The sequence below is a fragment of the Oncorhynchus tshawytscha genome, unplaced genomic scaffold, assembly GCF_018296145.1.
Source record: "Oncorhynchus tshawytscha isolate Ot180627B unplaced genomic scaffold, Otsh_v2.0 Un_contig_4669_pilon_pilon, whole genome shotgun sequence".
NCBI classification, from domain to species: domain Eukaryota; kingdom Metazoa; phylum Chordata; class Actinopteri; order Salmoniformes; family Salmonidae; genus Oncorhynchus; species Oncorhynchus tshawytscha.
In genome coordinates, this window is record NW_024608986.1 from 45001 (window position 1) to 58701 (window position 13701).

Sequence of the window (13701 nt, forward strand, 5' to 3'; positions counted from 1 at the left end):
ATGTGTGTGTGTGTGTTGCCACTCACTCTGAAGTTGGTGCTGAAGACGTGTGGGTAGCAGCGGGCCACCTGCAGGATACAGCGGACGCTCTGACACAGCAGCTCCGGCGTGTCCAGGTTCTCCAGGATGGACTGCAGGCTACTCATCACCAGCTGACACAAAACATGGCCGCCAGACGGTCAGTTACCCACCCTGCCCCTCTCTCAACGTAACCGTCCCTAACAACAACCCTGGGCCTTATAACAAAAACGTATCAGGGTACGAGTGCTGATCTAGGATCAGGCACCCCCCCTCGTCAATGTCATCTTATTCATTGTGATCTAAAAAGGTCAAAATGATCCCAAGTCAGCCCTCCTACTGTGAGACACTATGAACAGGGTCCTGGTTCCTCCTACTGTGAGACACTATGAACAGGGCCCTGGTTCCTCCTACTGTGAGACACTATGAACAGGGCCCTGGTTCCTCCTACTGTGAGACACTATGAACGGGGCCCTGGTTCCTCCTACTGTGAGACACTATGAACGGGGCCCTGGTTCCTCCTACTGTGAGACACTATGAACGGGGCCCTGGTTCCTCCTACTGTGAGACACTATGAACGGGGCCCTGGTTCCTCCTACTGTGAGATACTATGAACAGGGCCCTGGTTCCTCCTACTGTGAGACACTATGAACGGGGCCCTGGTTCCTCCTACTGTGAGACACTATGAACGGGGCCCTGGTTCCTCCTACTGTGAGACACTATGAACGAGGCCCTGGTTCCTCCTACCTGCATGACAGGTGAGAAGGCCTTCCTCTCCCCGGCTGCCTCCAGGGCTCGGTACGCTGCCACCAGGTACAGCAGCCTGACCTCGTCCCGGGTGCTGGAGCTGAACTTGACAAACATCCACTTGAAGATGCGCTCTGTTTCATAGCTCAGAGCGGTGCACAGGAGACCCAGGCACACCGCTGCTTCCTGACGCAGCTCTGACAGCAGCTTACTGCTACAGGGGAGAGAGGGAGAGGAGAGACAGGGGAGAGAGAGAGAGAGAGAGGAGAGAGACAGGGGAGAGAGACAGGGGAGAGAGACAGGAGAGAGACAGGGAGAGAGAGAGAGAGAGAGAGAGAGGAGAGAGACAGGGAGAGAGAGAGAGAGAGAGAGAGACAGGGGAGAGAGACAGGGGAGAGAGAGAGGAGAGAGAGAGACAGGGGAGAGAGACAGGGGAGAGAGAGAGAGGGAGAGAGACAGGGAGAGAGACAGGGAGAGAGACAGGGGGAGAGAGAGAGAGGGGGAGAGAGAGAGGGGAGAGGCAGGGGAGAGAGAGAGAGGAGAGGCAGGGGAGAGAGAGAGAGGAGAGGCAGGGGAGAGAGAGGAGAGACAGAGGAGAGAGAGAGGAGAGACAGAGGAGAGACAGAGGAGAGAGAGATAGGAGAGAGAGAGAGAGAGAGAGAGAGGAGAGACAGGGGAGAGAGGAGAGACAGGGGAGAGAGAGAGAGGAGAGACAGGGGAGAGAGAGAGAGGAGAGACAGGGGAGAGAGAGAGAGGAGAGACAGGGGGAGAGAGAGAGAGGAGAGACAGGGGAGAGAGAGAGAGGAGAGACAGGGAGAGAGAGAGAGAGGAGAGACAGGGGAGAGAGAGAGAGGAGAGACAGGGGAGAGAGAGAGAGGAGAGACAGGGGAGAGAGAGAGAGGAGAGAGAGAGAGGAGAGACAGGGGAGAGAGAGAGAGAGGAGAGACAGGGGAGAGAGAGAGGAGAGAGACAGAGGAGAGACAGAGGAGAGAGACAGAGGAGAGAGAGAGGGGAGAGACAGGGGAGAGAGACAGGGGAGAGAGACAGGGGAGAGAGACAGAGACAGGGGACAGAGGAGAGACAGGAGAGTCAGTACAAACCAACACACAACCTGACCAAGATCCTAAAACATCAAAAAGGTCTCCATTGTCTGGATGGCTGGTCTCCATTTACCACCCATCTAAACATGGCCTCTAGAAATGAAGGCTGGGCTCCATTTAACACCCATCTAAACATGGCCTCTAGAAATGAAGGCTGGTCTCCATTTAACACCCATCTAAACATGGCCTCTAGAAATGAAGGCTGGTCTCCATTTAACACCCATCTAAACATGGCCTCTAGAAATGAAGGCTGGCCTCCATTTAACACCCATCTAAACATGGCCTCTAGAAATGAAGGCTGGGCTCCATTTAACACCCATCTAAACATGGCCTCTAGAAATGAAGGCTGGACTCCATTTAACACCCATCTAAACATGGCCTCTAGAAATGAAGGCTGGTCTCCATTTAACACCCATCTAAACATGACCTCTAGAAATGAAGGCTGGTCTCCATTTAACACCCATCTAAACATGGCCTCTAGAAATGAAGGCTGGGCTCCATTTAACACCCATCTAAACATGGCCTCTAGAAATGAAGGCTGGTCTCCATTTAACACCCATCTAAACATGGCCTCTAGAAATGAAGACTGGGCTCCATTTAACACCCATCTAAACATGGCCTCTAGAAATGAAGGCTGGTCTCCATTTAACACCCATCTAAACATGGCCTCTAGAAATGAAGGCTGGTCTCCATTTAACACCCATCTAAACATGGCCTCTAAAAATGAAGGCTGGGCTCCATTTAACACCCATCTAAACATGGCCTCTAGAAATGAAGGCTGGGCTCCATTTAACACCCATCTAAACATGGCCTCTAGAAATGAAGGCTGGTCTCCATTTAACACCCATCTAAACATGGCCTCTAGAAATGAAGGCTGGGCTCCATTTAACACCCATCTAAACATGGCCTCTAGAAATGAAGGCTGGGCGATATATTATATCTGTGCTGTGACACCAAGCCCCCTCCTCCTTCTGTGCTGTGACACCAAGCCCCCTCCTCCTTCTGTGCTGTGACACCAAGACCCTCCTCCTTCTGTGTTGTGACACCAAGCCCCTCCTCCTTCTGTGCTGTGACACCAAGCCCCTCCTCCTCCTGTGCTGTGACACCAAGCCCCTCCTCCTCCTGTGCTGTGACACCAAGCCCCTCCTCCTGCTGTGCTGTGACACCAAGCCCCCTCCTCCTCCTGTGCACCTTCCCACTCTGAGACACCAAGCACAAGTTATATAATACCACTAGCAGCATCTTAACCAGACTGTTATACTAGCTGTCTAGTCTGTTATACTAGCTGTCTAGTATGTTATACTAGCTGTCTAGTCTGTTATACTAGCTGTCTGGTCTGTTATACTAGCTGTCTAGTCTGTTATACTAGCTGTCTAGTCTGTTATACTAGCTGTCTAGTCTGTTATACTAGCTGTCTAGTCTGTTATACTAGCTGTCTAGTCTGTTATACTAGCTGTCTAGTCTGTTATACTAGCTGTCTAGTCTGTTATACTAGCTGTCTAGTCTGTTATACTAGCTGTCTGGTCTGTTATACTAGCTGTCTGGTCTGTTATACTAGCTGTCTAGTCTGTTATACTAGCTGTCTAGTCTGTTATAGTCTGTTATACTAGCTGTCTAGTCTGTTACACTAGCCGTCTAGTCTGTTACACTAGCCGTCTAGTCTGTTACACTAGCCGTCTAGTCTGTTACACTAGCCGTCTAGTCTGTTACACTAGCCGTCTAGTCTGTTACACTAGCCGTCTAGTCTGTTACACTAGCCCTCTAGTCTGTTACACTAGCCGTCTAGTCTGTTACACTAGCCGTCTAGTCTGTTACACTAGCCGTCTAGTCTGTTACACTAGCAGTCTAGTCTGTTACACTAGCAGTCTAGTCTGTTACACTAGCAGTCTAGTCTGTTACACTAGCAGTCTAGTCTGTTACACTAGCAGTCTAGTCTGTTACACTAGCCGTCTAGTCTGTTACACTAGCCGTCTAGTCTGTTACACTAGCCGTCTAGTCTGTTACACTAGCAGTCTAGTCTGTTACACTAGCAGTCTGGTCTGTTATACTAGTTGTCTGGTCTGTTATACTAGCTGTCTAGTCTGTTATACTAGCTGTCTAGTCTGTTATACTAGCTGTCTAGTCTGTTATACTAGCTGTCTAGTCTGTTATACAAGCTGTCTAGTCTGTTATACTAGCTGTCTAGTCTGTTATACTAGCTGTCATACTAGCCGTCTAGTCTGTTACACTAGCAGTCTAGTCTGTTACACTAGCAGTCTAGTCTGTTACACTAGCAGTCTAGTCTGTTACACTAGCAGTCTAGTCTGTTACACTAGCAGTCTAGTCTGTTACACTAGCAGTCTAGTCTGTTACACTAGCAGTCTAGTCTGTTACACTAGCAGTCTAGTCTGTTACACTAGCAGTCTAGTCTGTTATACTAGCTGTCTAGTCTGTTATACTAGCTGTCTAGTTTGTTATACTAGCTGTCTAGTCTGTTATATAATACCACTAGCAGCATCTTAACCAGTCTGTTATACTAGCTGTCTAGTCTGTTATACTAGCTCTCTAGTCTGTTATACTAGCTGTTACACTAGCCGTCTAGTCTGTTATACTAGCTGTTACACTAGCCGTCTAGTCTGTTATACTAGCTCTCTAGTCTGTTACACTAGCTGTTACACTAGCCGTCTAGTCTGTTACACTAGCAGTCTAGTCTGTTACACTAGCAGTCTAGTCTGTTACACTAGCAGTCTAGTCTGTTACACTAGCTGTCTAGTCTGTTACACTAGCTGTCTAGTCTGTTACACTAGCTGTCTAGTCTGTTACACTAGCCGTCTAGTCTGTTACACTAGCCGTCTAGTCTGTTACACTAGCCGTCTAGTCTGTTACACTAGCCGTCTAGTCTGTTACACTAGCCGTCTAGTCTGTTACACTAGCCGTCTAGTCTGTTACACTAGCCGTCTAGTCTGTTACACTAGCCGTCTAGTCTGTTACACTAGCCGTCTAGTCTGTTACACTAGCCGTCTAGTCTGTTACACTAGCCGTCTAGTCTGTTACACTAGCCGTCTAGTCTGTTACACTAGCCGTCTAGTCTGTTACACTAGCCGTCTAGTCTGTTACACTAGCCGTCTAGTCTGTTACACTAGCCGTCTAGTCTGTTACACTAGCCGTCTAGTCTGTTACACTAGCCGTCTAGTCTGTTACACTAGCCGTCTAGTCTGTTACACTAGCCGTCTAGTCTGTTACACTAGCCGTCTAGTCTGTTACACTAGCCGTCTAGTCTGTTACACTAGCCGTCTAGTCTGTTACACTAGCCGTCTAGTCTGTTACACTAGCCGTCTAGTGTTACACTAGCCGTCTAGTCTGTTACACTAGCCGTCTAGTCTGTTACACTAGCCGTCTAGTCTGTTACACTAGCCGTCTAGTCTGTTACACTAGCCGTCTAGTCTGTTACACTAGCCGTCTAGTCTGTTACACTAGCCGTCTCGTCTGTTACACTAGCCGTCTCGTCTGTTACACTAGCCGTCTCGTCTGTTACACTAGCCGTCTCGTCTGTTACACTAGCCGTCTCGTCTGTTACACTAGCCGTCTAGTCTGTTACACTAGCTGTCTAGTCTGTTATATAATACCACTAGCAGCATCTTGTCTAGTCTGTTATATAATACCACTAGCAGCATCTTAACCAGTCTGTTACACTAGCCGTCTAGTCTGTCACACTAGCCGTCTAGTCTGTCACACTAGCCGTCTAGTCTGTCACACTAGCCGTCTAGTCTGTCACACTAGCCGTCTAGTCTGTCACACTAGCCGTCTAGTCTGTCACACTAGCCGTCTAGTCTGTCACACTAGCCGTCTCGTCTGTCACACTAGCCGTCTCGTCTGTCACACTAGCCGTCTCGTCTGTCACACTAGCCGTCTCGTCTGTCACACTAGCCGCCTCGTCTGTCACACTAGCCGTCTCGTCTGTCACACTAGCCGTCTCGTCTGTCACACTAGCCGCCTCGTCTGTCACACTAGCCGTCTCGTCTGTCACACTAGCCGCCTCGTCTGTCACACTAGCCGTCTCGTCTGTCACACTAGCCGTCTCGTCTGTCACACTAGCAGTCTCGTCTGTCACACTAGCAGTCTCGTCTGTCACACTAGCAGTCTCGTCTGTCACACTAGCAGTCTAGTCTGTCACACTAGCAGTCTAGTCTGTCACACTAGCCGTCTAGTCTGTCACACTAGCCGTCTAGTCTGTCACACTAGCCGTCTAGTCTGTCACACTAGCCGTCTAGTCTGTCACACTAGCCGTCTAGTCTGTCACACTAGCCGTCTAGTCTGTCACACTAGCCGTCTAGTCTGTCACACTAGCCGTCTAGTCTGTTACACTAGCAGTCTCGTCTGTTACACTAGCAGTCTCGTCTGTTACACTAGCAGCCGTCTGTTACACTAGCAGCCGTCTGTTACACTAGCAGTCTCGTCTGTTACACTAGCCGTCTGGTCTGTTACACTAGCCGTCTAGTCTGTTATATAATACCACTAGCAGCATCTTAACCAGTCTGTTATACTAGCTGTCTAGTCTGTTATACTAGCTGTCTAGTCTGTTATACTAGCTGTCTAGTCTGTTATACTAGCTGTCACACTAGCCATCTGGTCTGTCACACTAGCCGTCTGGTCTGTCACACTAGCCGTCTGGTCTGTCACACTAGCCGTCTGGTCTGTCACACTAGCCGTCTGGTCTGTCACACTAGCCGTCTGGTCTGTCACACTAGCCGTCTAGTCTGTCACACTAGCCGTCTAGTCTGTCACACTAGCCGTCTAGTCTGTCACACTAGCCGTCTAGTCTGTCACACTAGCCGTCTAGTCTGTCACACTAGCCGTCTAGTCTGTCACACTAGCCGTCTAGTCTGTCACACTAGCCGTCTAGTCTGTCACACTAGCCGTCTAGTCTGTCACACTAGCCGTCTAGTCTGTCACACTAGCCGTCTAGTCTGTCACACTAGCCGTCTAGTCTGTCACACTAGCCGTCTAGTCTGTCACACTAGCCGTCTAGTCTGTCACACTAGCCGTCTAGTCTGTCACACTAGCCGTCTAGTCTGTCACACTAGCCGTCTAGTCTGTCACACTAGCCGTCTAGTCTGTCACACTAGCCGTCTAGTCTGTCACACTAGCCGTCTAGTCTGTCACACTAGCCGTCTAGTCTGTCACACTAGCCGTCTAGTCTGTCACACTAGCCGTCTAGTCTGTCACACTAGCAGTCTAGTCTGTCACACTAGCCGTCTAGTCTGTCACACTAGCCGTCTAGTCTGTCACACTAGCCGTCTAGTCTGTCACACTAGCCGTCTAGTCTGTCACACTAGCCGTCTAGTCTGTCACACTAGCCGTCTAGTCTGTTACACTAGCAGTCTAGTCTGTTACACTAGCAGTCTAGTCTGTTACACTAGCAGTCTAGTCTGTTACACTAGCAGTCTAGTCTGTTACACTAGCTGTCTAGTCTGTTATACTAGCTGTCTAGTCTGTTATACTAGCTGTCTAGTCTGTTATATAATACCACTAGCAGCATCTTAACCAGTCTGTTACACTAGCAGTCTAGTCTGTTACACTAGCAGTCTAGTCTGTTACACTAGCAGTCTAGTCTGTTACACTAGCAGTCTAGTCTGTTACACTAGCAGTCTAGTCTGTTACACTAGCAGTCTAGTCTGTTACACTAGCAGTCTAGTCTGTTACACTAGCAGTCTAGTCTGTTACACTAGCCGTCTAGTCTGTTACACTAGCCGTCTAGTCTGTTACACTAGCCGTCTAGTCTGTTATATAATACCACTAGCAGCATCTTAACCAGTCTGTTACACTAGCCGTCTAGTCTGTTACACTAGCCGTCTAGTCTGTTACACTAGCCGTCTAGTCTGTTACACTAGCCGTCTAGTCTGTTACACTAGCCGTCTAGTCTGTTACACTAGCCGTCTAGTCTGTTACACTAGCCGTCTAGTCTGTTACACTAGCCGTCTAGTCTGTTATATAATACCACTAGCAGCATCTTAACCAGTCTGTTATACTAGCCGTCTAGTCTGTTATACTAGCCGTCTAGTCTGTTATACTAGCCGTCTAGTCTGTTATACTAGCCGTCTAGTCTGTTATACTAGCCGTCTAGTCTGTTATACTAGCCGTCTAGTCTGTTATACTAGCCGTCTAGTCTGTTATACTAGCCGTCTAGTCTGTTATACTAGCCGTCTAGTCTGTTATACTAGCCGTCTAGTCTGTTATACTAGCCGTCTGGTCTGTTATACTAGCCGTCTGGTCTGTTATACTAGCCGTCTGGTCTGTTATACTAGCCGTCTGGTCTGTTATAATAGCTGTCTAGTCTGTTATATAATACCACTAGCAGCATCTTAACCAGTCTGTTATACTAGCTGTCTAGTCTGTTACACTAGCAGTCTAGTCTGTTACACTAGCAGTCTAGTCTGTTACACTAGCAGTCTAGTCTGTTACACTAGCAGTCTAGTCTGTTACACTAGCAGTCTAGTCTGTTACACTAGCAGTCTAGTCTGTTACACTAGCCGTCTAGTCTGTTACACTAGCCGTCTAGTCTGTTATATAATACCACTAGCAGCATCTTAACCAGTCTGTTATACTAGCAGTCTAGTCTGTTACACTAGCAGTCTAGTCTGTTACACTAGCAGTCTAGTCTGTTATACTAGCAGTCTAGTCTGTTATACTAGCAGTCTAGTCTGTTATACTAGCAGTCTAGTCTGTTATACTAGCAGTCTAGTCTGTTATACTAGCAGTCTAGTCTGTTATACTAGCAGTCTAGTCTGTTATATAATACCACTAGCAGCATCTTAACCAGTCTGTTACACTAGCCGTCTAGTCTGTTACACTAGCCGTCTAGTCTGTTACACTAGCCGTCTAGTCTGTTACACTAGCCGTCTAGTCTGTTACACTAGCCGTCTAGTCTGTTATACTAGCCGTCTAGTCTGTTACACTAGCCGTCTAGTCTGTTATATAATACCACTAGCAGCATCTTAACCAGTCTGTTATACTAGCTGTCTAGTCTGTTATACTAGCTGTCTAGTCTGTTATACTAGCGGTCTAGTCTGTTATACTAGCGGTCTAGTCTGTTATACTAGCGGTCTAGTCTGTTATACTAGCCGTCTAGTCTGTTATACTAGCCGTCTAGTCTGTTATACTAGCCGTCTAGTCTGTTATACTAGCCGTCTAGTCTGTTATACTAGCCGTCTAGTCTGTTATACTAGCCGTCTAGTCTGTTATACTAGCCGTCTAGTCTGTTATACTAGCCGTCTAGTCTGTTATACTAGCCGTCTAGTCTGTTATACTAGCCGTCTAGTCTGTTATACTAGCCGTCTAGTCTGTTATACTAGCCGTCTAGTCTGTTATATAATACCACTAGCAGCATCTTAACCAGTCTGTTACACTAGCCGTCTCGTCTGCTACACTAGCCGTCTCGTCTGCTACACTAGCCGTCTCGTCTGCTACACTAGCCGTCTCGTCTGCTACACTAGCCGTCTCGTCTGCTACACTAGCCGTCTCGTCTGCTACACTAGCCGTCTCGTCTGCTACACTAGCCGTCTCGTCTGCTACACTAGCCGTCTCGTCTGCTACACTAGCCGTCTCGTCTGCTACACTAGCCGTCTAGTCTGCTACACTAGCCGTCTAGTCTGCTACACTAGCCGTCTAGTCTGCTACACTAGCCGTCTAGTCTGCTACACTAGCCGTCTAGTCTGCTACACTAGCCGTCTAGTCTGCTACACTAGCCGTCTAGTCTGCTACACTAGCCGTCTAGTCTGCTACACTAGCCGTCTAGTCTGCTACACTAGCCGTCTAGTCTGCTACACTAGCCGTCTAGTCTGCTACACTAGCCGTCTAGTCTGCTACACTAGCCGTCTAGTCTGCTACACTAGCCGTCTAGTCTGCTACACTAGCCGTCTAGTCTGCTACACTAGCCATCTAGTCTGTTACACTAGCCGTCTCGTCTGTTACACTAGCAGTCTCGTCTGTTACACTAGCAGCCGTCTGTTACACTAGCAGTCTCGTCTGTTACACTAGCCGTCTGGTCTGTTACACTAGCCGTCTAGTCTGTTATATAATACCACTAGCAGCATCTTAACCAGTCTGTTATACTAGCTGTCTAGTCTGCTACACTAGCCGTCTAGTCTGCTACACTAGCCGTCTAGTCTGCTACACTAGCCGTCTAGTCTGCTACACTAGCCGTCTAGTCTGCTACACTAGCCGTCTAGTCTGCTACACTAGCCATCTAGTCTGTTACACTAGCCGTCTCGTCTGTTACACTAGCAGTCTCGTCTGTTACACTAGCAGCCGTCTGTTACACTAGCAGTCTCGTCTGTTACACTAGCCGTCTGGTCTGTTACACTAGCCGTCTAGTCTGTTATATAATACCACTAGCAGCATCTTAACCAGTCTGTTATACTAGCTGTCTAGTCTGTTATACTAGCTGTCTAGTCTGTTATACTAGCTGTCTAGGCTGTCACACTAGCCGTCTGGTCTGTCACACTAGCCGTCTGGTCTGTCACACTAGCCGTCTGGTCTGTCACACTAGCCGTCTGGTCTGTCACACTAGCCGTCTGGTCTGTCACACTAGCCGTCTGGTCTGTCACACTAGCCGTCTGGTCTGTCACACTAGCCGTCTGGTCTGTCACACTAGCCGTCTGGTCTGTCACACTAGCCGTCTGGTCTGTCACACTAGCCGTCTGGTCTGTCACACTAGCCGTCTGGTCTGTCACACTAGCCGTCTGGTCTGTCACACTAGCCGTCTGGTCTGTCACACTAGCCGTCTGGTCTGTCACACTAGCCGTCTGGTCTGTCACACTAGCCGTCTGGTCTGTCACACTAGCCGTCTGGTCTGTCACACTAGCCGTCTGGTCTGTCACACTAGCCGTCTGGTCTGTCACACTAGCCGTCTGGTCTGTCACACTAGCCGTCTGGTCTGTCACACTAGCCGTCTGGTCTGTCACACTAGCCGTCTGGTCTGTCACACTAGCCGCCTGGTCTGTCACACTAGCCGTCTAGTCTGTCACACTAGCCGTCTAGTCTGTCACACTAGCCGTCTAGTCTGTCACACTAGCCGTCTAGTCTGTCACACTAGCCGTCTAGTCTGTCACACTAGCCGTCTAGTCTGTCACACTAGCCGTCTAGTCTGTCACACTAGCCGTCTAGTCTGTCACACTAGCCGTCTAGTCTGTTACACTAGCCGTCTAGTCTGTTACACTAGCCGTCTAGTCTGTTACACTAGCTGTCTAGTCTGTTACACTAGCTGTCTAGTCTGTTATACTAGCTGTCTAGTCTGTTATATAATACCACTAGCAGCATCTTAACCAGTCTGTTACACTAGCAGTCTAGTCTGTTACACTAGCAGTCTAGTCTGTTACACTAGCAGTCTAGTCTGTTACACTAGCAGTCTAGTCTGTTACACTAGCAGTCTAGTCTGTTACACTAGCAGTCTAGTCTGTTACACTAGCTGTCTAGTCTGTTACACTAGCTGTCTAGTCTGTTACACTAGCTGTCTAGTCTGTTACACTAGCTGTCTAGTCTGTTATACTAGCTGTCTAGTCTGTTATACTAGCTGTCTAGTCTGTTATACTAGCTGTCTAGTCTGTTATATAATACCACTAGCAGCATCTTAACCAGTCTGTTATACTAGCAGTCTAGTCTGTTACACTAGCAGTCTAGTCTGTTACACTAGCAGTCTAGTCTGTTACACTAGCAGTCTAGTCTGTTACACTAGCAGTCTAGTCTGTTACACTAGCAGTCTAGTCTGTTACACTAGCCGTCTAGTCTGTTATATAATACCACTAGCAGCATCTTAACCAGTCTGTTACACTAGCCGTCTCGTCTGCTACACTAGCCGTCTCGTCTGCTACACTAGCCGTCTCGTCTGCTACACTAGCCGTCTCGTCTGCTACACTAGCCGTCTCGTCTGCTACACTAGCCGCCTCGTCTGCTACACTAGCCGTCTCGTCTGCTACACTAGCCGTCTCGTCTGCTACACTAGCCGTCTCGTCTGTCACACTAGCCGTCTCGTCTGTCACACTAGCCGTCTCGTCTGTCACACTAGCCGTCTCGTCTGTCACACTAGCCGTCTCGTCTGTCACACTAGCCGTCTCGTCTGTCACACTAGCCGCCTCGTCTGTCACACTAGCCGCCTCGTCTGTCACACTAGCCGTCTCGTCTGTCACACTAGCAGTCTCGTCTGTCACACTAGCAGTCTCGTCTGTCACACTAGCAGTCTCGTCTGTCACACTAGCAGTCTAGTCTGTCACACTAGCAGTCTAGTCTGTCACACTAGCCGTCTAGTCTGTCACACTAGCCGTCTAGTCTGTCACACTAGCCGTCTAGTCTGTCACACTAGCCGTCTAGTCTGTCACACTAGCCGTCTAGTCTGTCACACTAGCCGTCTAGTCTGTCACACTAGCCGTCTAGTCTGTTACACTAGCAGTCTCGTCTGTTACACTAGCAGTCTCGTCTGTTACACTAGCAGCCGTCTGTTACACTAGCAGCCGTCTGTTACACTAGCAGTCTCGTCTGTTACACTAGCCGTCTGGTCTGTTACACTAGCCGTCTAGTCTGTTATATAATACCACTAGCAGCATCTTAACCAGTCTGTTATACTAGCTGTCTAGTCTGTTATACTAGCTGTCTAGTCTGTTATACTAGCTGTCTAGTCTGTTATACTAGCTGTCACACTAGCCGTCTGGTCTGTCACACTAGCCGTCTGGTCTGTCACACTAGCCGTCTGGTCTGTCACACTAGCCGTCTGGTCTGTCACACTAGCCGTCTGGTCTGTCACACTAGCCGTCTGGTCTGTCACACTAGCCGTCTGGTCTGTCACACTAGCCGTCTGGTCTGTCACACTAGCCGTCTGGTCTGTCACACTAGCCGTCTGGTCTGTCACACTAGCCGTCTGGTCTGTCACACTAGCCGTCTGGTCTGTCACACTAGCCGTCTGGTCTGTCACACTAGCCGTCTGGTCTGTCACACTAGCCGTCTAGTCTGTCACACTAGCCGTCTAGTCTGTCACACTAGCCGTCTAGTCTGTCACACTAGCCGTCTAGTCTGTCACACTAGCCGTCTAGTCTGTCACACTAGCCGTCTAGTCTGTCACACTAGCCGTCTAGTCTGTCACACTAGCAGTCTAGTCTGTCACACTAGCAGTCTAGTCTGTCACACTAGCAGTCTAGTCTGTCACACTAGCCGTCTAGTCTGTCACACTAGCCGTCTAGTCTGTCACACTAGCCGTCTAGTCTGTCACACTAGCAGTCTAGTCTGTTACACTAGCAGTCTAGTCTGTTACACTAGCTGTCTAGTCTGTTACACTAGCTGTCTAGTCTGTTACACTAGCTGTCTAGTCTGTTACACTAGCTGTCTAGTCTGTTATACTAGCTGTCTAGTCTGTTATATAATACCACTAGCAGCATCTTAACCAGTCTGTTATACTAGCAGTCTAGTCTGTTACACTAGCAGTCTAGTCTGTTACACTAGCAGTCTAGTCTGTTACACTAGCAGTCTAGTCTGTTACACTAGCAGTCTAGTCTGTTACACTAGCAGTCTAGTCTGTTACACTAGCTGTCTAGTCTGTTACACTAGCTGTCTAGTCTGTTACACTAGCTGTCTAGTCTGTTACACTAGCTGTCTAGTCTGTTATACTAGCTGTCTAGTCTGTTATATAATACCACTAGCAGCATCTTAACCAGTCTGTTATACTAGCAGTCTAGTCTGTTACACTAGCAGTCTAGTCTGTTACACTAGCAGTCTAGTCTGTTACACTAGCAGTCTAGTCTGTTACACTAGCAGTCTAGTCTGTTACACTAGCAGTCTAGTCTGTTACACTAGCCGTCTAGTCTGTTATATA

At 48.6% G+C, this 13701-nt stretch overlaps 1 protein-coding gene across 1 annotated transcript in view; it reads right to left on the bottom strand.

Annotated features, from left to right (window-relative positions):
* Positions 1-13701, bottom strand: part of LOC121844084 (serine/threonine-protein kinase SMG1-like) — a 58962-nt gene that overhangs the window by 15315 nt on the left and 29946 nt on the right. Inside the window, exons 6-7 of the mRNA XM_042313963.1 lie at positions 766-979; positions 27-152 (exon numbers count right to left, since the gene is read on the bottom strand). Of these exons, the coding sequence (XP_042169897.1) occupies positions 27-152; positions 766-979 (340 nt within the window). The remainder of the gene's footprint in view (positions 1-26; positions 153-765; positions 980-13701) is intronic.